Here is a 24,826-nt window from a genome sequence, read left to right as displayed (position 1 = left end):
CTCCAACACTATATGATTTTGACATCATTGATAATTTGTAATTTTTGCTACACCATCAATAATATTAACTTTGAAATGATTCTATAAGTGACATCTTATTTGTAATAGCAATACTAGAAATTTTATCAACATTGCCAGCCCTTGGCCAGTTCTGACAGGCTTCTTCCTGCCTCCAAGCCCTTTCCTTTTAATTGTGAAACACAGAATTTAACTAGGGATGGCTGTGGCCATGGGCTTTGGAACTACCCAGTGGGAGCCCTGTGGCCTAGCCATGGATACACAACCAAGACAGTAGCTTGGCCTCTTTCAGGTTTCTCCTTCCTGCTACTGATGTGAGGAAAAAAGAAAGCAATTAAGAAAGTTGTCATGGGAGTGAGACACAAATATAGGCCAGTTTCCCAGGAATTTTATATACTGTCATTTCGAGCTCGCCTATTTGTATACACAAATGAGAATTCTGGAAGGGATCTCCAGGCATGCAGGGTTTGAAAGTGTATCAGAGAAAGGAGAGTCCACTTCTTCCCTTCTAGAGATCCCATATGCCTTGCTACATTACCATCAGATATTGCCAAGCAAGGGTTCACGCGTGAAACCTTCACCATACACATATACGATGGACAAGATGCTCTCGGGATACAAGAATTAATTCTAGACTTTCATTGTCGAGAAAAATTCTTATCAATAACGTATTGTATTGCTCTGCCTGCCAGTGGGTTTATGCGTTCATGCTATGATGGTTAGCTTTCCCTAATTAAGGCTCCTTTCTGAACAGAAAGATTATGTGTCACACGTTGTCCGGAGAAAGCAAATCCCTTTCTCTTAAGAGTCATATGTTCCTCATATATAAAGGAACTGAAGCAAGAAGTTGAAAATAATCCAGTCCTCCATTTCCAACCGAGCTTTCATTTCATACTTGACTAGAGTCTGCTAATCCCCATTTTCTTTTTGGGTTGCTGTAGGTGCCAAACTCACAGCGGGTTTAACCTCCCTGCTGATCCATTGAGATGCCGTGCAGTGCATGACAAAGTTTGGCAAGCATGCGTGTTGAGACCTTTAACAACACATCGAAATAAAGCAGGGTCTGCTCTGGACTTGAGGCTACTAAATAGCCTTGCTGCTGCCAAGAGTGCCCACCCTTCCTCTGGCAGGCGTCATCCGAACTGGGGTCTGACCAAACAGCTGGGTTTAGAATGAGGCATTAACTAATCATTAGTTGAATTCTTTAACCTGACACACAGGCGCACGCGCGCGCGCACACACACTCACACACGTGCACGCAAGCACAAGCATGAACACACAGCACGCCCGCAGCAACAAGACTTACACATGAGTGCCTGAAGACTCATCCTTCACACTGACCCCTGGGGTCAGTGACGTCAGAGAAACTATTTCTGAAAAGAGCTCTGGGGTGGGAGGGAACAATCGGGCCCACAATAATGAGTAGCTCTTGAAGGTCACAGCTGGTGAGCAGCTAATTGTACCTTGAAAGGCTGAGGCCCGAGTTATTAATGATCTTGCTGATAAAGTTTTTATTTTTTTTTCTCACGCCTAGTCATGCAAGTTTTCATTCTAACTTGGAAAGGAAAAAGTGTTCTGCTCTAAATGTGAGGCTCCTGTGGACTAAGGGCACTCTTGCGTGGCTGCCTGCCCTGCCTCACACTGTCAGTATAAACCTGTGACCCTCATTGAAATCAATGCAGGACTTTTGATGCCGAGATCAAACCTAAGGAAAGAGATCATCAACCCCACTAAATATTATGTTTTTGGCTCTTGGACTGCTTTCTATTATAAAAGCAACTGAACAAAAATCAAATACATAATTTACTCCAAGCTGAAGGAACCCTTTGCATACTTTACATGCGTCTACGGTACAACACACAGAGAGACTCTATTATATACTCTGTAAAGTTGGGTCGTGGAAGGTGAAAATAATATTTCCACAATCTAACAAAAGTGTACTGGATACTAAAAAGAATGCCTTGTCCTTTCTGACAAGTTCTAGGGGGAAAAGATGCAGGCATGGAGAAACACAAAGGCTATTATTGAAAAATTATTGAAAATTAGAGGCACGGTGCACATGGAAACACCATCACCTAAGCTGACCCCACCTCAACCGCACCACAGTGGTGAGGTAAATTCTTGCTGCTTTACCGTCTTATATTTTCTGTTTCGATTTGCAATTTCTCCCAAGTTGGGGCTCAATCTCAAATTTTCTACCATGTGTTTAGATCTGGTCATTTATGTACACAGAGGCCAGGTGCACAATGAACACTTGCTGGCTGGCTGAAATCAAGCACTTTAATTATCACGCCCTTTCAGCTGGAAGGCTGTCTATGGTGCTCACCATGGCAAGCCACTAAGGTACTGAAGGAGCCCCTGAGGCTGCCAGAGCATGATGCAAGGCTCCCTCCTGCCCTCCCTCTTGGCATTCCCAAGGGATTACTGAGCAGTTGCCCAAAAGCCCAGAAGCAAACAACTGAAACCACAACTGTAGCCCTTTACTCCAGTGCAGGCCAAGCCAGGAGAACGCTGGGAGGCTGCAGGTGGTAGCAGAGCACCTAATCATTGCACTGATCTTCAGGCCTGGGAAAACGTGCAAGCCAACATTTGCTTTCCTTCTTGGTGATACACCAATAAAACCATGCTCATATTTTAAATGCGTCTTTATCCTTTCAGAGGTGATGACTGCTGAAGCATTAATATTTACTTTATAATAATACATATACATTTATGGCTTAATTTGATAAATTGTGGACATATAGATGTATATGTGTGTGTGTGTTTGTGTGTGTATCCCTGTTTGTATTCAAAGGTTTTACAAAGACATAAGTAAAACAACTAAATGTAAATATATCTATGAGCATTCTAAATTTTTCAGTGAATTCAAGGGTTATGTAATGTCATCAACATTTATACTAATTTATATATGCTGAGTGTAATGAACAAAGAAATAATTTTTTACCACTCTATTAAAATAAGAAAGTTTCCACCAAACCCCAATCATTTAGTCATCAACTTTTTTTAATGTTTTCAAAATAATATGCCCCACACAAAACTGGTGGTGTTGTCTTTTCAAAAGATTTTACCTAAGTAGGGTAGCAGGGAGCTTGAGTAATGAACTAATGGGCTACTTCCATCCTTTTCAACCCAGAATGACAACAAAAACAGGGATTTCTGGACAGCAGGATCTGTCTTTGCTCAGATTGTAATCACCAAGCTCAAGATGAGCCACTTTTTAGTCATAAGAGTAGAATGGGCAAGTTTGCATAAAAATATATAATTCAAATACCCATGAACTATAATTTAAGAGTAAACTCCATTAGTATATGCTAGCTAGCTCTCTCTTTCTCTTTCTGTTTCCTCTCCGAAATTTGTGTGTGTGTGTGTGTGTGTGTGTGTGTGTGTGTGTGTGTGTGTGACAAGCCAAGGTCTCCAGCATACTCACAATTATTTCTTACTGAGCTATATCCCAGTCCTATGGTAAACTATTTCCTTATAAACCTAGAAGAGTCCCAAGGAAATAAGTGACAAGCAGAGACAGCAATGGATATGCATGTGACATTTTTATTACTTGTCAACACCTACACTCAATTCTTGGGACAATTTCTGAACATGTGTAATTTCTTTATTTGTAGGTATATCAACCAGTGTCTGAAAGTCTGATTTAACTTAACTCCTATTGTTTTAAAAATGTCTACAGTATCAACTTATGATCTCTAGAAAATAGGTCAAATTAAAACTTAAAGTCATTGATTTCCACAAAAATAAATATCCTTGCCAACTTTTTTAATTTAATGTATAAAGAAAATACACACAGGTTGAATTCAAAGTCATAAGATGCTTCATAAATGCAGTTCTTTGAGATACTCATTAAAATTAGCAAATGTGCTTTTAGCTTCAAACTGTTAAAATTTATATTCATATTTTCTCAAATATCTTGCCCTAAGTATAAATTAAGATTCAACTCTGTACATTTAATGCAGTTAGTATGTGCACATATTTACATAAAATTCACACTTGAAACATTTTGTTTTTTTGTTTTTTGAAACAGGGTTTTTCTGTGTAGCTTTGGCCCCTGTCCTGGAACTAGCTCTTGTAGACCAGGCTAGCCTCGAACTCACAGAGATCCACCCGCCTCTGCCTCCCAAGTGCTGGGATTAAAAGTATGTGCAACCATTGCCTGGCTTGGCACATTTCTTAACAAAAATCACTATTCTAAATGTAGAAGTCTTATGATCAAACTTCAAAGAAATAAAAGTTTTATAAATTTTCTACAAATACCAAATAATGTTAGATTGGAGAAAATTTACCTATAGTCTCTCTTAACCACCAATGTTATAGAAAAGGTATTCTATATTTTACTTCAGTTCATAGTTTTGTAAGTAGCAAACAACAGATTCCACTTAAAGTAACCATAATCACTGTGCACAGACTAGTACATGCAGTTAGCTTATGAGACATGTACTATGTTGCTACTGTTATAATTGAGAATACTAAAGAAAAGAATCAAAATTGGTAGATGAAGCATGTGTGCTGAATTATTTACAGTATAGTCATGTAGTTTGAGAGACATACAAAGAATTAATTGGTGTAGGAGGTCCTTCTGTCTATGTGTTGCTTTTATTGGTTAATGAATAAAGAATTGCTTTGAGCCTATGGCAAGGACAGAACAGAACTAGGTGGGAAAAGCTAGGCTCTATGCTGAGAGAAGGAGGGCAGAGTTGGAGAGAAGCCACAGAGCTGCCAGAGACAGACATGCTGAAACTTTGCTGGTAGGCCACAACCTCATAGTGATGCACAGATAACTTGAAATGGGTTAAATTAAGATGTAGGAGTTAGCAAATAAGAAGTTAGAGCTAATGGGCCAAGCAGTGTTTCAATTAATACAGTTTCTGTGTTATTATTTTGGGTCTAAGTTAGCCGGGCATCTAGGATCAGCAAGCGGATCCTTCCAACAATTAATAAAATATTTTGAGAATAGAGAATAATGGCTGAGTGTACACAGGTAAGGCACTTTTTAATAATGTAATAAGCCCTGAGTTTGATCTCGAAAAATGGGGAGAAAACAGTAAGGAAAAACCTGTAGTCGTGATGTAGAATAAATAGAACACAAATCTATGAGAAAAGCCTACAAAATAGGAAAAAATAGTTGGCCAGCTATACATCTGACAAAGAGTAAATATCTAGAACACATATAAAACTAAGCAACAAGAAAACAAACAACCCAATTAATGAATGAACTAATGAATTTAACCAATATGCACAAAATATGAAGAGCATATGGCCAAAAATTACATGCATACAAAACTTCTACCTAATGAACCATCAGAGGATCTCAAGTCAAAAGTATATTGAAATTCCACCTCCAGTTAGAATGTCAGTCATTAAGAAAACAAGCTGTAACAGCAAAAGCTGACACAGATGGACTAGAGAGTCGCTTAATATACAGCTCATGTGAATTGAAAGATTTATAGGCTCTATGATAATCACTATAGAAGTTTCTTAAAAACAAAACAAAATAAACAAACAAATAAAAAAAAAAACTAGAAGAGATTTACCATAGTCAGCCAAATTCCTCCTGGGCATCTACTGCAAACACTCTAAGTCAACATATTACAGAGATACCAACACATAAAAGTGGAATTGTAAAACTATTCACAATGGCCAATTTACGGAATCAATGTAGGAGTTCCTCAGCAAAGCACTGGATAAAGACAATGTGGTCAACACACATGCAAAAAAATTTTTTGAAGCCAGAAAGAAGAACCAACTTCTCAGGTTGTATTGTAGCATGCCTTTAATTCCAGCACTTGGTAGGCAGAGGCAGGTGAATCTCTTTGAGTTCAAGGCCATCCTAGTCAACACAGTGAGCTCCAGAACAGTGAAGGCTGTACAGAGAAACCCTGTCTCAATAAAACCAAAAATAGAAAGAAAAGAAAGAAAGAAAGAAAGAAAGAAAGAAAGGGAAAAATCAAAATCAACTTATGGAAAATAGATGTATCATGTAAGACCATTATTAGAGGGACTCATTTTATAACACAGAAAACAAAAATTAACTCCAACTATTAAGGTTTTAAATTAGCAAAAATATTTTTGTGTGTAAAAAGTAAGCAAATAAAAATGCAATATTTCACCTGGAGGATTCCTTAAACATATTTATATAGAAATTTATGTGGTATTTATGCTTCATCTATTGATGGAGGAAGGTCATTGGTTAATTAAATAAAGAAACTGCTTGCCCTGATAGGTTAAAACATAGGTGGGAGGAGTAAACAGAACAGGATGCTGGGAGGAAGAGGAAGTGAGCTTAGACTCGACAGCTCTGCTCTGGAGCAGAGACGCCATGTTCCGCTCTCCCCATAGCTCTGCTCTCTGAGGCACACGTGATGAAGCTCCGACCCAGGATGGACGTAGGTTAGAATCTTCCCGGTAAGAGCACCTTGGGGTGCATACACACATTATTAGAAATGGGCTAGTCCAGGTGCGAGAATTAGCCTAGAAGGGGCTAGATAGAAATGGGCCAAGCAGTGTTTAAATGAATACAGTTTGTGTGTGTTATTTCGGGCATAAGCTAGCAGGCAGCTGGGGTGCTGGGGACGCAGCCCCGCCACTCCAATTACAACAATCTATGGCTCTATTGATCAATCGTCTAACCACTTACAACATAAATATGTGATAATTAGTTGAGAGCTTCTAGGCAATGGAGAGCCAGTTTTGCTTAAGAATATAGCCCTGGTCGGTCCACCAGGCTTCATATATGGTCCCATATAGAGGACCATATGGAAGTTTTCAAAAAAGTCAATAAAATTATCTTCACAAGAAAGATCAATTTAAATAAGCATAATGGCTTATATTGGTAGCCACTATCCTAAGAAGGCACAAGCAGAAGATCATAGTTGAAGGCCAGCTTGAGCTAAAGTGGGATGCTCTCAGGAGAAAACATTCAAAAGAATCAATGATTTTCAGTGTTGTTGTTTGTAAATAACTGGGAGTTTTAAAGAATTAAAGAGTTCATGTATGTACTATTAAACACAGAAATAATGGTAGATATCAATATTTTGTGTGTAAGAAAAAAGAACTATTTATTTTTCATATGTCAGCTGATTTTTAGTTTGATTGTTCAGCAGAGTCAACTTCTACGTACTATGTGAACATTATACCCCTGGCTATACCCTAATGGCCCTAGGTTAGTTATGATAAATGATTGTATTAGACAGTTTACCATGGTCTAATTCTTTAAGTTTGAAATTATCTTTTAAAGAATTCTTTGAGTCTGTGTGTTTATGTCTGTATTTGAATGTGTTTGTTTCTATGAGTATTGTGTATGTATGTGTTATTCTAGGAGTGTGTATGTTAGTATGTGTATGTGTTTGTGTTTCTGTGAGTGTGTGTTTCTGTTTGTGTATGTGTTTGTGTGGGTGTGTTCATAAATGTATTTGCTGGGCTTTAGATGCTGCTACAGACTACATATAATCTTTTAAGTCATTCATTTATAACTTATGGCACAATATAGCCTGCCACTAAATTGCCAATTTCTGCATCTCATTACATTTACTCTGGTGTGTCTTTTATTTTTTAAATATTAAAACATTCCCATAATGACAATTTTAACACTATTGAATTGTTTTCACATATATTCATTTGACCTCTGTCCTTCACACTTGCTCTTTAATCAATGATCAAAATGGAGCAGCAGCAATCCATTCCAAGAGGAAGCAGATTACCAGCTGCAGCCTAACTTCCTTGTGTCTGTCACTTACGCTTGCAAACTAAATCCTCCATCATTTGTCCTTACACATAAGGATTTGAGAATATTCATTGAGTCAGTAATTTATTCCTGAGAAGCAAAACCACTCTTGTTTCCTCGGCCACTTAGCACAGGTTCCACTATCATCCTCATCCATAAGTGTGACTTGCCTTTGGACTAGCATTAGCAGAAGCTGCCAGAGGAATCAAGCTTTAGGAAGTGTGGGATTTCACTTTAATTAACCAATTGCTTCCAGCATGGCTGCCTTGCGTACTTTCCTCCTTACATAACATGTCCACGGGATCTGTCTGTGCCTGTGCTCAGCTTTGGCAACCTCAACTTCAATGACTTAATGCTTTCTGTCAGACATTCCCAACATTTATCACAAGGCTGAAGTTTCCTCCTGACACCCAGATGCATGTATTCTGTACCTGCTTCCTATTTGCACCTCCATCCATCTCAATACTTCTAAGGTCGAACTCGTCATTCTGTTCTGAAAAGCCAAATGTGCCTCAGGAAGTCCTAACTCTGTGAATGGAACCACCCAGTCACCTAGGCACCTGTGACTGTCCCTCAGCCTTAGCTCCTATGTCCAATTAGTAGCAGCACGGTGGATCCAAAGCCTAAGCCTTTCTCATCACTCCTCTTCTTTCCATTACCATGGTTACTGCCCTTCCTAACATCATTACCTTCTGTCCTACGGCCACAACATAACTAATTTTTACTCTCAAGTTCTCTATCGGAATTTTCCCCATAATCTCAGCAGGTTCTCAACTATGAATCTAATTTGGAGCTTCGGAAGACTCTCCATCCTAGGCAGAATGTCACGAAATGCTTCACGGGGCATGTAGACACTCCTCTACAAAAGGACCTCAGCCCCTCTTCCACACATTCCCTTCCATTATTTCTTCCCCCAGATTCTTTTCCATCCTGCCCTAGGATTTCCCGTTACATAAACACTGCTCATTTTTGCCTGCTGCAACTTTGTTCACACCACCCAGTTCCCCAGAATAGCTTCCTCTACCATTTTCTAGCTACGCTTACTCATTGTCCTAGGGACATGGGAGCGGTGAGCTTAGATAAAGCTTTGTGAAACACCAAGGGTGCAGCAGTTCATTTCAATGACACCATATTCCAAAATCATGGGGCCAACTAGTACCTTGCTTAACTAGCCTCTCTTTTAACATCAGCTGTGTTATTAGCAAGGAGAGAAACAGAATTAAAGAGGCGCTTCATATACCAGGGCCAGGCAAATAAGTGAATTAAAGTGAGTAAGAGTTGTGTTTAATGTGCAAATATTCTAGGCATAACCCATGAACATACAAAAAAGGAAATCATTCTTTTAGATTTTATTTTGTTGTTTCTTCTTAACCTAAACAAATATATCTCCAAATAAATAATTTCTTTGAAAATCCTTCATGAGCCTTCAATTCACTTTGTACACCAGGCTGTCCTGGAACTTAAGAACTGCCTGCCTCAGCCTCCCAAGTTCTGGGAATACTGGACCTAAAAAAGTGCACCACCATGCCCCGTTCCCAGTTGTCATTATTTTATAAGACAAATATTGAATCAAAAAAATAGCATCATTACTGTAAGCAGTTTGAAACCTACTCTCATAGAAAGAGAGAATAAGTACATATAATGGCAAAACAAATAAGAAATATTGTTTCTAGAATTTTTTATAGATATACTGAAGTCTATACTTCCTAACACCGATATTTTCAAGAGAAAATATCACTTCCGGAGACTAATGAAAAAGAAACAAGGTGCTATAGAAATTCCTTTGAATTATGTTTAGGGCCACAACACATTTTGTTTAAATCTTAACAGCTCTTCTATTTCTCTAGAGACCTTTACCTCTTCTTCCAACATAAAAAGATTATGATAGGTACACAAGGAAGATTCTGAAGAACAATGTGCCAAGAACACATTTTGCATATCAATTACTGCAAAAATCTACTCTAAACTCTCAAGACTTTCTAGAAGACACTCACACACACACATAATGTGAATAGAACTTTATCTGAAATAACATTATAGTGTCATATAAAACAACAAAGCTAAGACAGCACTTTGAAAGTGAAATTGTATTATTCTCCTACAGCAGGAATTATAGCCCAAAAATTGAGGCGGTAAAACAGAAGGTTTTCCATTGCCATGGTATCATTTCTCAGTTCTTTCCTTACAATTTCTGTCTTCTTCATATCTCCCCATGAATTCCTGGACTTTTCCTAGACATGTCAGGTTCAACTTGGATATAATAACAAACTATGAGAAAGACTTTTTGCTTTGTTTTTGTATTTGTTTTTTTTGTTTTAAAATTAGGATTGCTGTCAAAATAAATAACAGAAATGGATTAATTTAAGTTATAAGAGATATTACAAATAAGCCTAAGCTATCAGTAAAGCTTTAATAATAATTGGTCTCCATGTCATAATTGGGGAGCCAACAGTCCCAACAAAAAAGTTTAACTACACACAAACATACACACATTCAGACCACTCTAATTCAAAAGTAGGAGGTCAGAAATTGTCTTGTCAAGAATAGTGGTCAGGCTAATGACATACCTCAATAGTAAAACACTGACCAAGTATGGGTCAGGCTACAGATAAAACGAAACAATACCATCATGCCTTGGGTTTAATCACAAACGGTGGTATACATCTGTAATCTTAGAACTCAAGAGACTACGGCAGGGGGTGTGCCACAAGTTTGAGATCAACCATAGTGACATAGTGAATTCTGAGGTATACATGGCGAAATCCTCTCTGGGAGTCTCCCTAAAGAGTGAGTATCAGTAAAGATCATTAAAAACAGAGGAATGTACATCAAGCCCCTTGTCTACTTAGCATAGCTTAGCATTGTCTACTTATTTAGTTTAGCCACTGAACTAATGAACTAACTCATGATGCAGGACCCTCTGAACAAAGAAAGGCAATTCTGTGGAAGGTATGGGGTAAAAGCTTATGGCTGGTAAACTAAATTAATGAAATTCTTTTTTCTTTGTGTTTGGCTAATTATGATGTCTGTCATACTGCTGCATAGATGCCACTTCATCTCCAAGAGTACACCCAAGCCAGTGACACTAGGCTTACGTGTGACTGAAGAATGTCGCTGGGATGTGATCTAAGATAAGAAAAACAGTGCTGTCTGACTATAAGCCTTTTCTCATTAGCATTCTGGCTTTCATCGGTTTCAAAGCATTTGGTATGCACTATGTTTTTCATTTATCTCAGTATCTATGACTTGCCCTATCAAGTTAGTGACTTTGTGGTATACAAAAGAACTGGCTCGATTCCCAAATCATGGTGTTACATGAACCCAGCAAATGAACTTCTGTCCCTTTTACCATGAGAGCTTCAGTTGTGTTAGCACCTCACATGCAGAATTATGTGAGCTTTGCAAACACAGCCTGGACCAATAGCTCTGAAAGTATTGCCTTTTATTTTCAAAACTCTTAACCAACAAGAACATTAACCATTTCCTTAAGATAAAGCACCACTTTACGCGGTAGTCAAGGGACAAGCTATTTTAATAATCAGTTTTAATTAGGCAAAAGATTAATCAAGGTTCATTTCTGAGGAATTCTCAAAGGACATGTGGAGATTACTTCTGGTTATTACTCTACAGAAGTGAGTGCTATGTTACATGCTAAATGAGAGCAAATATGAGCGGAAGGGTCTCCTGTTCTCTCCAGATTATGACTTGAAACTCCGCACACAGACACACACAGACACTATATATATATATACACATATATCGAAGAGAAGACAGAAAAGCTCAAATCCAGACCTAATCTTGGCTCCCTTGTATCCCTGCCAGGTATTACAAGGGAGTAAAGGAAGGACTGAGTGCAATCCTAGCAGATGTGCTTGTATTTCAGGATATCTTATCACCCCTGGCCAAACAGGGCTATTAAAGACTAATCCCGCCTTATATTTTTAATGAGAAAGATTTTGTTTGGTCAGCAACTCCATCTCGCCTTACTGACTTTACCATCTATGCTTGTCTCCCTCATCTCAGTAAAATGGAGAACTGTTCATATTTAGTGGGCTACAGCAGAGTGGTCTTCTTCTTCCTTGTGTTTTCTGTCACTTACATACACAATGAGTCTTTAAACCTTATTGATTTAGCCTCGTTGTCAAGATTCGGGGTCCCAGGGATGCTGGGATAACTCTTAGGGTTTCCTGAATGCTATTTACTGAGTTCATCTCCTTCCCTATTACTATGAATATTCTCTCCTTGGACATTCCCTCCTGGAGTCAGAACACTGACACAACTAACTCATCGCTCCTATGAGTCAATGTAACTCTCCATTTTGCTGTAGGAATCAGTGGCTAGGGAAGACCAGAGTGAAGTATGTCTTTAGGATATAACAGGACCACTCTACTCATCAATTCACAGCCCCTGTGACTACCTGCAAAAGACCTGCACAAGATAAGGCCAGTCGATAGGCTGCCACAGAATAGGAAAGATTTCATACGTCTCTGCCACTAACAGAGGAGCTATGAACAGATGATGCTTTGGGGTTAGGAACAGTCACTTTTTATGACTTTGGTAGGTACAGCAAGTCCAGTGGATGGCCCATACCCAGGAATTTATGGGCAGCATACATTAAACTGGATGAACTGTTTCAAGAAAAAAGAAATTCAATTGTGGGGAAGGACAGTGTACGGAAGAAGTACATGGAGTAGTTGGGGGTGGGGCGAATGTTATCAAAGAATATTGCATGAAATTCCCAAGGAATTAATAAAAATATTTATAAATATGTTGGCCTTCCTCTGTCCTCTAGGGAATATTTAGGTATTTGGATTTTGATTGGGATTGGTTTAAAGCTTTCTCCTGGCTGAAGTTACTTCAGGGAACCCTGACTTAAATGTCTATGTGTGGATACACACGCACACACACACACACACACACACACACACGTGCATGCCTGCGTGCACACCTCATTTTCTTACTGTGCAGTCAATTTCTAGTTTTTGTGAATCCCCTCATTTGCTCTTAATTTCTATTAACTCTAAAAAATTAAATAAACTCAAGGACAAACATGTCAAAATGGCATTTCACAGGTTGTAAAAGACTTTATTCTGTTGCCATGGTTGGATTTGTTGAGTCTCCACTAATTTGTCTGATCATTTATAAAACTTAGGTTAGTTTTAAGGAAAGGCGAAGTTTATTTTTAAGCCACAGATTGATCACATTAATATTGGTCTTCATTATTTAAAATGTTTCCTGAGAACTATATGTTTACAGCATCTTCATCTATTTGTTTCTTTTTCTTTAAAGAACACAAAGGGCTAAGGAAGGATGTTGAATTCCCTGACATTTTCTTGTTTGAATTATGCCATGTCTGTTCAACTTAAAGAGTTCAAGATAATATGAATCTCTTACTTCAAATCCATTTTTAATACCGATCTAAGCACTCTAGCTGTGTGCTCTCCTCACTACGGGGAAGGATTATACTTTGTAATATTTACTTATTCCCCTTTACTCTTTCTGTGGGAAACAATCTCAAATGACCTTCAGTCTGGCTGTCTCTCGGAGAAATTACTTCCACAGGACAGCAACTTTCTAAAAGTAGCACAGAGATAACGGATGTCTACGTTCCTTCAGCTCCCGCTACATCACACAGCCTGCACCCTCCATGGTAGAGCTGCCGTGCAGTCTGCTTTCATCTCTGTTTAAAGTAAAATATATATAACCCCCTCTTCTTTTTTTTTTCCTTTTTGTGATTTAAACCCTACCGCTACCTTGCATTATGACATAAATGTGGCAAGAATGAAAGGCTAGTGACATAGAAGAGTGTTCTGAAACAGAAAGCAATAAAAATTGGGGGGCTACCTACATATAAATAACTTCTGAATATATATAGAAAAATGATTCTATATTCTAAATTTTCATCAGAAGACAAAACTGCAAATGAGAGTATACACACACACACACACACACACACACACACATGCATGCATTGTTTTAAATATGTATGTCTTACTATTCTAGAAATTTCCACGAATACTGGTTAACTGGAGTAACATAAATGCTATTTATTTGAAGTACTACTCTATACACAAATGAAGTCAAATTCATTTTGAAATTTCCACAACCATTTTCACATTGTATTATGAATGAAAATGTGCTTAATTCAGAGCATGTCTTCTTTGAAAAAGGGACAGCGAAACAGGAAGAATGTGTACTCCACAGTGTCCTTGAATCTTTGCAACACACAGCAGTCACTCCTACACGTCTCTTGCTGTGGACACCACCGCCACCACGGCCCCACTCACACCCACCAAGGAAGAAAGGATAATTTGAATGGACAGGTTGGTGAGCACTGACGGAACGGGTTGACGGAGGCCACAAAGCCACTGTGAGCACCACGTTCCCTATAGCCTTCCCTCTCCTCTCGGGCTCACTAGAGCTGAAGACCTGGGGTAACTCTCATGGGTCTTTAGCACGTGGAATGGATTTATGATGCGCTGCTCAAGCACTCTATTGCTTGACATGCAATAGAGTCACAACAGGGCTTAAACAGTAAATACAACTAATACAGCAGCGTTTGCTTCCCTTTTGCATTTTACCCCTTCCAAAAAAAAAAAAAAAAAAAAAAAAACTATAGGGTAAGCCAGGTAGCTAGAAATTCCTGGATTTCAACCAGATATTTCCCAGGATTCTCACATTGTACCACACAAAGTTCTGAATGTTATGAACCCCCCCCCCCCCCCCCCGCCCCCGGAATTACGGGAATAAGACTACCCTATGGAGGTTTGTGAGAAAAAAAAAAAAGAAAATTTATAGTCGACAGTATTGGGGAAAATAGTATTTAATTTTACGGAAACATTATATAGCGTTCTTCAATGGAGTTTTATTAGCTGGACTCAACAGAGTTGCCATCTGGGAAGCACGATTGTGAGTACATCCCAACATTTTCATGAGATTACTAGCGTTTTCCTGAGGTGTTTGTTATGCTTTAAGTGACTATGTTTAATTCCTTCCCACGATGCTTTAATCATAATCTTTTCAAAATCTTGTCAGTTCCTATTGACGAGACTTCTTTCCCCTAATCAGCAATGTTCATGCTCATCTTTCATAGGAATTTCACAGTTAGTTAAATGTTTTTTAAAGGTAATTTGAAGTATCAGGCAATAATGCAAGATAGTATTTCTAACTCAACTTTAATTCTCTTCTTTCTTTGTTTTGTTTTTTCTTTTTCTATTTGGATGACTTCCCAGGTAGTCCAGAATGGCCTGAATATTCACTACACAGCATAGGCCTTGGACACTGATCTTTCCGTTTTCACCTCCAAATTGTTGGGATGACATGTGTGTGTCGCAATCCTTGGTTTCCATCACAACCATGTATTTTAAACAAAATATTTCAAATTAGGATGTGGCTCTACAGCAGAAACATAGGCCACCAGCAAAAGTGGAAGGCAACATGAGCCTCCCATCAGCCCATGCCCTGCCACCCCAGCCCTCTCCCCCGCCGGCCGCACCTTGGGCTGCAACCTGGGCTCCTGAGGCACCTGGTCCACGACCTCCTCTGGCAGCTCCACGTGACCCTTGTCCTCGGTGAGCAGTGGCGCGCTCTGCCGCTGGCTGCTGAAGGAGATGTCTGGGAGGTAGAGCGCCTCCTGCGCTGCGCTCCGCGTGTCGCAGTGGAGCAGCAAGGGCTGGATGTCTCTCATTGTGCTTGCCACCTGCGGGGACCGCAGGGCGCACCATCAGACCCCTGCTTACTCAGGCCTCAGAGGAGCCCAGTAGGGGGGGCATCCCCAAGGGCACCTCTATTGCAGACTCAGGCTTAGGTCCAACCACCCCAAATCCCACTCAGGCGTAGGTTATGAACACTGTTCTCCTCCCCATTCCTCGCATGATCATTAAACTAGACATAATTACAGAAACTGAATGAGCTAGTTACCTACAAAATATAAAGGCCCTCTTCATTTTAATAGTCTCATAGATTTAAATTCAAACTACGGGCACTAATATACACAAGTATGAGTTAGACATTGGCTACCAAACTCATAGGTTTTTTTTTTTTTTTTTTTTACATTAAAATATTGGCAATATAAAGGGATTTTGGTTTTGCTATTTTGGGGTTGTTTTGTTTGGTTTTATTTTGTTTTGTTCTGGTTCAGAGTTAAATGATTATTTTGTATTTCTTTATATGGTTTTTTTGGTCATTTTGCTAATATTTTTAAAAGATAACTATATTAAGAGCTATGATGGACATTAATGTGAAAAGATATACATACATTTTTGCCACTTATATACACAGTGATTTTTTACTGACAAATGTTGCATAGTACATAAATGAATAAATATGGAAGACCAAGACAATAATGGTAAAATAAAATTATACACATATGATATTTTAAAAAATTGACACAACAATCATATATTATATGCTATGAAAAAGTAAGAGATATCTAAGTACATAATTTCTTTATGGTGCATTGATAAGCAAGATACATAATTCTCTACACTAACTGCAGTTAATTTACTCAATAAGAAAGGTAATGAAATCTACCTGTCAATAGAAAGCATTTACAAAGGAAACCATTATTCTCAGTGCATATATTTTTAATTGTTACAGCTGCATGTTTAAATTCTTATTGTTACTCTATATGGTTGATATTAAACAATGAAGAAAAAAAACAAAGAAAACCAACCAAGAAAAGGCATTTTGCAACAATCATCTTATACAAGGTTATATAGTAGTATTCTGATATCTAGATATATGTATTACTTGTAAATTAAGAACAAAATCAGATCACTCCATGACACAAAATGATAAAACCTTTACAGAAAAAATAAAGTAATATTTAAAAAAAAAACAGAAAATCCACCTGATGGAAAATTCTAAATTTAATCTTTTATACTGCTATAAAATAATTCACATTTAAACAGCATAATATACCATCATTAATATATATACCAAGACAGTTCCCACACCATTCTGATCAGCTACATAAATGGAATGTGTCAAAAAGCATGTTTCAAATTTCTCAAATTCCTCTTCTCTATACCCCTAGTAACAATGAATCTAACTGTACATATTTTATGGAATTATTTACCAATACTTGTCTCTGAAGAGCTTTACAACCATTCAGTGCCAAGACACATGGGAAAGTATGTTATATAAGATGTCATGCAAAAAGCTTCTGTTATGAAGATGGTGAAAAATTTTATTCTTTACCAAGTTGACCTGCCAGCTCAGTTAGAATGATGGGATTTGAGCTTATGTGATTTTACTCATACAACACGTAAGGACAGAGAGTTCTTACCAAGTATCCATTCCTCTTTAAGGTATAGAGGAGTATGGTGGACAAAGCAGACTACAGGGGTTGTGCATATGAACAACTCACCTCACTGGGGCCATTGAGACATAACACATAAAGAAGAGTGTCCTATAGATAGATATATGATCAGTCCTCAGAAAACATGAATGGGGGAAGCTATAAAAAGGGCTTATTTAAATCTTTAAGGAAGACACTCATGGGGTCAAACTCAAACTAAGATTTGTTTTCTAAGATCTGAACTTAGGAAAAAAAATCATATCAAAGTATGACAAAAGTCATACAAATGAGAAGCATAAAGTACTTGGGGCTATGGCAGAGGTCTCCTGTATGGAATAGCTCTGAACTGTTCAGCAGTTAGTACAGCTGGCTCATGCAGATAGAAGTCAAGAAGAATAGTTTGGAATGCTGGAGAATAAGCTACAGTCAGATGGGGACTCTGTACATCACAGTCATTAAAAAGTTTCCATCTAGGATAAATTATTGGGTGGAAAAAGAATGACATGGCAGGGAAAGATATAAACAACAAAACAAAGAAAACCCAGGGATTTCTTCTGAGGTAGCAATCAAACGTTTGCAAAGATAAAATTACTAAAAGGCCAATTCTAGAGGAAGCAGAAAATGACAGCTGTTCGAAATGCACATGCAATAGACAGGAGGTGACAAATGCCTCCGTGCCTGTATGTCCCTGAACATCCTCTCCACGTGAAACAAAGAACATATTCCAGAGACAAGCAAGCAGCAATGAGGAATCTCATGGAAGCTCATTTGCATGAGAGAAGAACATGATTTCATGGACAGAGTCCAAAGAACAAAAAATGATCAGGAAATTAAACTAATATGACTCTTAAGTTGGAGGAACTGAGACTTGGGTGTGCTCGATTCGATAGAGTTCACGCTCACTTAAATTCACTGTGCTTGAAAGCCACCGAAGAGTGGCAGCAAAGCCCCAAATTTTATTTTTTATCTTAAAGCATATTGCACATACTATGATTAAGATGTTGTGAGCTTCCAAGGATATATATGCTTCAGTTGTAAGCATACATCCAATTTGTGCTCCTCAGACCTATTGTAGGATCTAATCATCAAAATAAAGCCACAGTCAACAGTCTAGTAAACCCCTGGACTCCTACACAGATAAAGATTCTTTAACTCACATGCTAGTAATAACCCTTGCTAAAAGAATTCATGGGAAAAAGCCATAATTAGAAGCTTATGCTGTCCTTGGGACACAACTGTATTTGAAGCAGAGAGATTCTTTCTGACAAGTAAGGAGATATCTATACTGACACTCTCCACCCAGTTTTATAAATTCTATACATGGCTAGAAGAAACCCTCTCAGTTTCCCTTCGAAGCTAAGTTACTTTGCATACTTGAAGATATGCTTTGCATTCTTGGTGTCTTTTTTTTTTTTTTTTTTTTTTTTTTTTTGGTCTGGATTCTTAAAGAGAACATTTTCAAAGTCATGAAGAAAAACATGGCCACCAGGTGACATTAACAGGTTTGGACCTCAGCAACCTTCTCATTTAGACTTCCCCTTCTACAGGCATTCGAGACTATAGTTTCAGACACTCTTATAAAAAAATTCCAATACTGCTACACGATAATGCTCCTTCTAGAAAAGGCAATAAAGATCAACTAAGTGTGCCATGTTTGTTCTGTAACCTTCACAGATACAGGAATTTCACTTTAATTATTAAAACATCAGATATCTGATAAGGAGTCATTGGTACAAAATGGAGCATTTGCTGTTTTCAAGTATGAATTGTTGCAGACATGGTTGATATTTAATATTCATTATAAGCAACTTTTTCTGGCTGTATTTCACTTCTTAGGCAGAGGCTTTCATAATTTGAGGACTTTGATTCTCCTTTCCTAGTTAATAATCTCCAGATAGTACATAGTGAAGATATGAAATTTAGTAGTGTGCAACACATTGAGTTTATGAAATTATTTATGCTCAATCAAAGGACATCTCCATATGAAAATTTCATGGTGCTGTATATAGACAAAAAAAACAGAAGAAATGAAAGGAAATGAAATGTTAAAGAAATAAAATGTTTTTATAGCACTGCCAGCATTTTTATATTATATATAGATTATACAATTGAAATAATGACAAGAGTTGGCATGGTGTGCAATTCTGTAATATTAGCAACTGAGAGGAGGAATCAGGAAGATTGTAAGTTCATGGAAAGAACAGACTATATGACAAGAATCTTTTCCAAAATAATAGTAAAAAAGGAAAGAAAGGAGGAAATGAAAGAAGGAAGAAAGCACTGACCGAGGGATCTATAAACAGAAAATATGAGTACTCATTGCAATACACTTTTAGAAATCAACATTGACTTGCAAAATACATAGAAGGAACACTATGCAGCCTGAGCAGTTTGGAATTACATATGTAGGAATGGATATGTATATACATAGCCACATAGAGATGAAACAACAATTAAATAAAAAATCTGCCATGAATTTGAGAGAGAGCGGGGGAGGGAGGCATATCTGGAAGGGCATGCTGGGAGGAGGAAATAAGAGGGGGAAATAATATAAGATGATTTCAAAAATAAAAGAATTAGTAAAAATTTTAAATATATATCTATGTTTCCAAGGAAATTTGATCCTTTCTGCCTTCTTTTCTCCTCAGTCTCATCACCTACTTAGTTGCTTTTAATAAAGAAACATCGATCATAATAGGCTGTAAAGGAAGGGATAGGCTAGCACTGGAGGAGTTCCAAGGTGCGAGTCCATGAGCGATGACCAGGGTTCAAATGAATTACTTTTCTCAAACTAAGGATATTTTATGCAAGTGATTGGTTGCTGGGTTTTAGGTTGCATTTTACAAATCCTTTTATTAGTTAATTAAACATGATCCATATAGAATTTTAAATGCATGCTAATAAAGCTATCGTGCTTTATTAGCTAATAACCCATATAGAATTTTAAATGCTAATAAAGCTATCGTGGTGACCTGTAGACTCATTGTCTCTCATTACCGTCTCTTGGAAGCATCATGTCTGAACTCTTTCTTAAACCTGTCTAACCCTCTTCTCAAACTATCTGATTATAGGAAATCTCTCCTCTTCCAGCTTCCTCGAATTCATACTGGATTCTAGTTTCGGTCTTCCTACAAAACCTCAGGCTGTTTCACTACATATCTGAAAGAATCATCAGAAATCCTCAGACTTTTCTTCTCAAATTTCATTCAAAGCCGGTTTTCATTTGATCTTCAAGATTCAAACCCCGTCTCCCACTAAAGGAGAAGGGTTCTGACTTACATTGTACGTTAGCTCATTCTCAGCACTCTGTTTTCATTCTTTGATTTTTGTTGTCTAATTCAGCGGTCTACTAAATGAAGTATCAACATGCTATAAAAGTGCCTATAAAGGAAGCCTGTAAGAAAGCATATGTGAGGTCTTGATTCAAATTTTCCTACAACTGACTATTTGATTATATCACTGCATCTGTAGATTGACGTTTGGACCATTTTTCCACTTTAAAATTGCCATTTTTTTATATTTAGTAACTTCTTAAGAATATTCACTAAATATAAACTATTTAGCTAACTTGAAATAACTAACTATATATTTAAAACTATATGTTAAAATATATATTGAAATAGATGGAATAGAAAATGTTACTTGCTCCTAAATTTCTCCTCCCTCTCCAGGTCGGTGGACATTTGTTTTTATTTCATAAATGGCTACTTATTATTTCTACTTTCTCATGCAAACCTGAAAGGTATTTGTTCCCCCAGCAACATATTATTGCCCATATGAAATATTAACTTTTCCTTGCTTTCTCCCTAAGGTATATGTTATTGCTGTATTATTTCTCTACCGGCTTCATAGTAATATCTAAACGTAGCCACAAAAGCTCCAATTCAACCACCTGACTAAAGATGCCATGAATAAAAATTACCATGTAGAACTTGAGACATGAAAAAAACGGTTTGTTGTTGTTGGTTGGTTGGCTTTGATTTTGAGTTTTCGAGAAGGGATTTCTCTTTGTTCTCTGGCTCTCCTGGAACTTGATTTATGGACCAGCCTGGCCTCGGACTAACAGAGATCTACCTGCCTGTGCCTCCCGAGACTGAGATTAAAGGCATGAAAAACCTGTTTTAATTGGATATTCTTTTTTATTATTATTTATTATGTATACAGTATTCTGTCTGTGTGTATGCCTGCAGGCCAGAAGAGGGCACCAGACCCCATTACAGATGGTTGTGAGCCACCCTTTGGATGCTGGGAATTGAACTCAGGACCTTTGGAAGAGCAGGCAATGCTCTTAACTTCTGAGCCGTCTCTCCAGCCCTTAATTGTATATTCTTAAAGAAAATAGTTCAGGGGTGATGATTTGACCCCGTTGTATGATGAAGCAACTTTGATTGTAACCCTGAGTGTAAGTCCTCCTGACTTATTTTAGGTCCTTTCTCTAGATGGAATCATTCTGTGCCGTTTAGGTAAGTCCTGTGTAGAGGACGATTTGCCTTCCAGACCCATTTCCTCACTCTTCTCAACAATTCAGCTCTTGACAGTAAAATGAAATTACATAAAGTTTTGTCTGAAGACTGGGTGAGAACAGTCGCCAAGGCTGTGGAAGACAGGAAAGAGGGCTGGAGTGCCAAGCTCCTCTGAGAATGAAGGAAAAAGGCAAAATTATTTTTCAGTACTGGACGATAACTTCTAGAGATTATTTCAGAATTGGCTTTTTAGTTTGATTTTTTTAATATTATAAGGTATGTCAGTAGAAGAGTGTTTTGACTTACTCCATTTGACTGTCTAAATTGTAATGCGATCATACAAATCTCAAATACTTGTGAACATGAGTAAGTAGGCAAATTCTGTTAATATTTTTTTTTATAAATTTGCCTTTTTCCCAGAAGACAGATTTATTTTCATTCAAATGAAACAAAATGCTTCTTACGTATCTTACTCATTAAAGAAATGGCATCTAACTGTAAATGTTTCTCTTCCAACTAAAAACACCTGCTCTTTGCGAACAAAACACAAACAGACTGTGGTTCCTGGTAACAAAACTCAAGCTTTGGAATTTTTCTCTCTGTAATGCTGTCTTCTTTCATCTGCTACCCTCTTCAGGAATATTAATTCTTAATATTATGGAAGCTGTGGGTTCAGAATGCTACAAAAGGAAGAATTTCTTGAAAATTTTGTGCAGCTGTGGTCATGGAGTACACTTCATCCATCACACGGCCATTTAGCCTCGATGCGTGTGAAATGAGCAAAACCTGCGCATACATCCACGGAGCTCAGTCTCCTTAGTGAGTTAATCAAAACTGGCATCTTTGTAAACAGTGGAGAAGAGGAAGAATACTTTTATTTTCCTTTATTTTTCCACCTTAGGCAAGAGATTTTTGCCACCTGCTTCTTATCCCAGTGGTCCACACCAACATAAAGTGAGTATCTAAAATGATATGCCAAGAAGCTCGAATGTCACAGGGATTGATTAGTCACCTTGGTGGCATATTCACACTATGTTCATTATTGGACACTTACTTTTAAATATATATATATATTTGAAAAAAAAAATCTGTTGCAGAGGCTCAATTTAAGCTTGCCAACAGGAACCGGTAACCTATACAACAGGGCTATCACAGTGTTTTTAACTACCAGCAATTGTGACTAACCTAAACGGCCTTTCTCTTTCAAGCTATTGTGTAGTGTTCCTAGAGGGAGAGCTGCATACCAGCCTGTTGCTTCACATTTTACCTATTATTCACCTTCTTTGTGAAAGCATGTGCCCTTAAGTTTTGCATGGTTTCACCAACTAATAAAAATATCGAGCAAAGGGGAGCAAAAAGGAATACTGCTAAATAGCACCACTGTTGATCTTAGGGAGCGCTGCAGTAAAGAGTACTCTTGATCTAATTCAGGTAGTATTTATAACTACTATCTGCAGTACCTCGAACAGCTTGTAGGGAACTGGTAATGTGTGCAAGCAGGCTGCGTGTTCTTTTTATAAGTATAGGAAGGGTTTTTTTTTTTTTCACCTACATGATCTAATCATACCTGGATTTTTTTCCCTCCTGTCACCTGTTATTCTCTGATGCAACAACAAAATCAATCTGTTTTAAATTCATCTAAGTCCAAGTAAAAAAGAATAACACACTGCAGAATACTACTGTAATGTTTTCGCGTTGTTTTGTCTTTTTATTTGATCAACGCCGCCATTCCTCAAATTTAGCTGATGAAATTCAGGCCTTTTAACTTCTTCCTCTAAAGCTAATGATATCAAAATGAGGGTACAGCTGCCACTTGTTCTTCGATAGCCTCAAAGTAGGAACAGTGAAAACAGGAAATTTTATTGGGTCTGCAGTCTAATTAAAAGCCACAGCTTTGTAATTGGAATGGCTTTTCAACACTCTTCAGGATTGCTCTGAATGCTGATCTAAGCTTAAAATGTTCATTAGTAACTCATTAAAGACTTAGCTACAGTCCAGTGGGTGTGTCCTGAATACAATGTTGGGCTGAATGTGTGTGCAAATGTGTAGACACATAATTAGAGAAACTGTCACATTCGGGGATTAAGGATATACAATGTGGTCTTTGAAAAGCACTGTTGAAAGCAAGTGACCCCAAGATGGTACTGTATTTTCAATTTTGCTTACACTTCAGGTCATTTGTTTTTCATTTAATTCCTAAAGGTATTTTTTAATGAGTTCACCCTCTCAGAATTAAATGCATGACGTTTTGTGTGAGAGCCTTTCTATACATCATTTTCTTTAGTCCTCAGACTATAACGATGTTGGCCTAATTACCCTTTTACCAAATAAGAACCTTGTGATTTAAACTGGTTCAGGTAATGTATCTTGAGTGTAATAGATCTGAGCCAGAGTCTAGAGCAAGAGTGTTTCAAATATCATTCAGCAGAACACTACAGCCATTTCCAATATGAAACCAGCTTAGCTTAGCCAATAATATAAGCTTTATTCTGAGGCTTCATGAAAGCAGTGTCTTCTAAACTAACTGATCTCTTTTGTGGTTCCGTAAAGGACAGGAACAAGTCACAGCCAGCATTTATTAGTCACTTGTTCCTGAGCCCTCAATCTTTTCTTCCCTAATAATGACTTTTCCAATATAGTATACACAAGAGGCTCAAATCATAGTAGTGCTTAGTTCACACCATCCTGAGGTCTAAAGCTCAGCTTTGTTGCTGAATTCCCTGTCTTCAGTTGTGAGTAGATTGACAGGCTCAAGCTGAAACAAAAAGATATTAGTATACAACACATAGCTTTCATAGGAAAGCATGAATTATGAATTTGCATAATTTTCATGAGATGTTGTTACAGTTTCAATACGCAATATCAACCACAGGCTCACTTGTTAAAGGCCTGGCATTCAGTTGGATTGGCATATCTTAGATTCTCTCTCTGTTTCCCACTCCCCGTGTGTTACTCTCTTTTCGTCTTTTTCTTTCTTGCCCCTTTTCTCTCATCTTCTCTGACCCCACCCTTTTCCTCTTCTTCATTAACACCACGTGGGAGCAGCCTGCAGTGTGCCTACTCTGCCATGATATCCTGTCTCAGCTTTACCCAAAACAATGGATCCAACCAGCTTGGATTTGAATCCTCTGAGCCACATTAACCTTATCCTCCTATATGATTTACGAGTCAGGTATTAGTCACAATGACAAAAAGACGTGAAAAATTTAGGAATTCAATAGGTTGCAGAACATGATAGAGAAACATCCATGGACATAAAATTGTTAACCCAATAGATGTAGTACAGCTTGAAATCTATGAAAAATTCTATTTCTA

The 24,826-nt window shown here is 37.8% G+C and overlaps 1 protein-coding gene across 5 annotated transcripts in view; it reads right to left on the bottom strand.

Moving 5' to 3' along the window:
* The window catches only part of Adgrl3 (adhesion G protein-coupled receptor L3), a 734,036-nt gene that overhangs the window by 435,043 nt on the left and 274,167 nt on the right, over positions 1-24,826 (bottom strand). For 4 of the 5 annotated variants that reach the window (XM_050149593.1, XM_050149588.1, XM_050149589.1 and 1 more), the window contains one exon: positions 15,243-15,446. The exons of the other annotated variant lie outside the window; for it this stretch is intronic. In XM_050149593.1, coding sequence (XP_050005550.1) covers positions 15,243-15,446 — 204 coding nt within the window. The remainder of the gene's footprint in view (positions 1-15,242; positions 15,447-24,826) is intronic. 5 annotated transcript variants of the gene reach the window in all.

The sequence above is a fragment of the Alexandromys fortis genome, unplaced genomic scaffold (genome assembly GCF_014885135.2).
Source record: "Alexandromys fortis isolate MF-2015 unplaced genomic scaffold, M_Fortis_MF-2015_v1.1 scaffold_0, whole genome shotgun sequence".
In the NCBI taxonomy this organism is placed as follows: Eukaryota; Metazoa; Chordata; class Mammalia; order Rodentia; family Cricetidae; genus Alexandromys; species Alexandromys fortis.
Note: the sequence above shows the minus strand (reverse complement) of the source record. Positions and strands in the feature narration are given on the sequence as shown.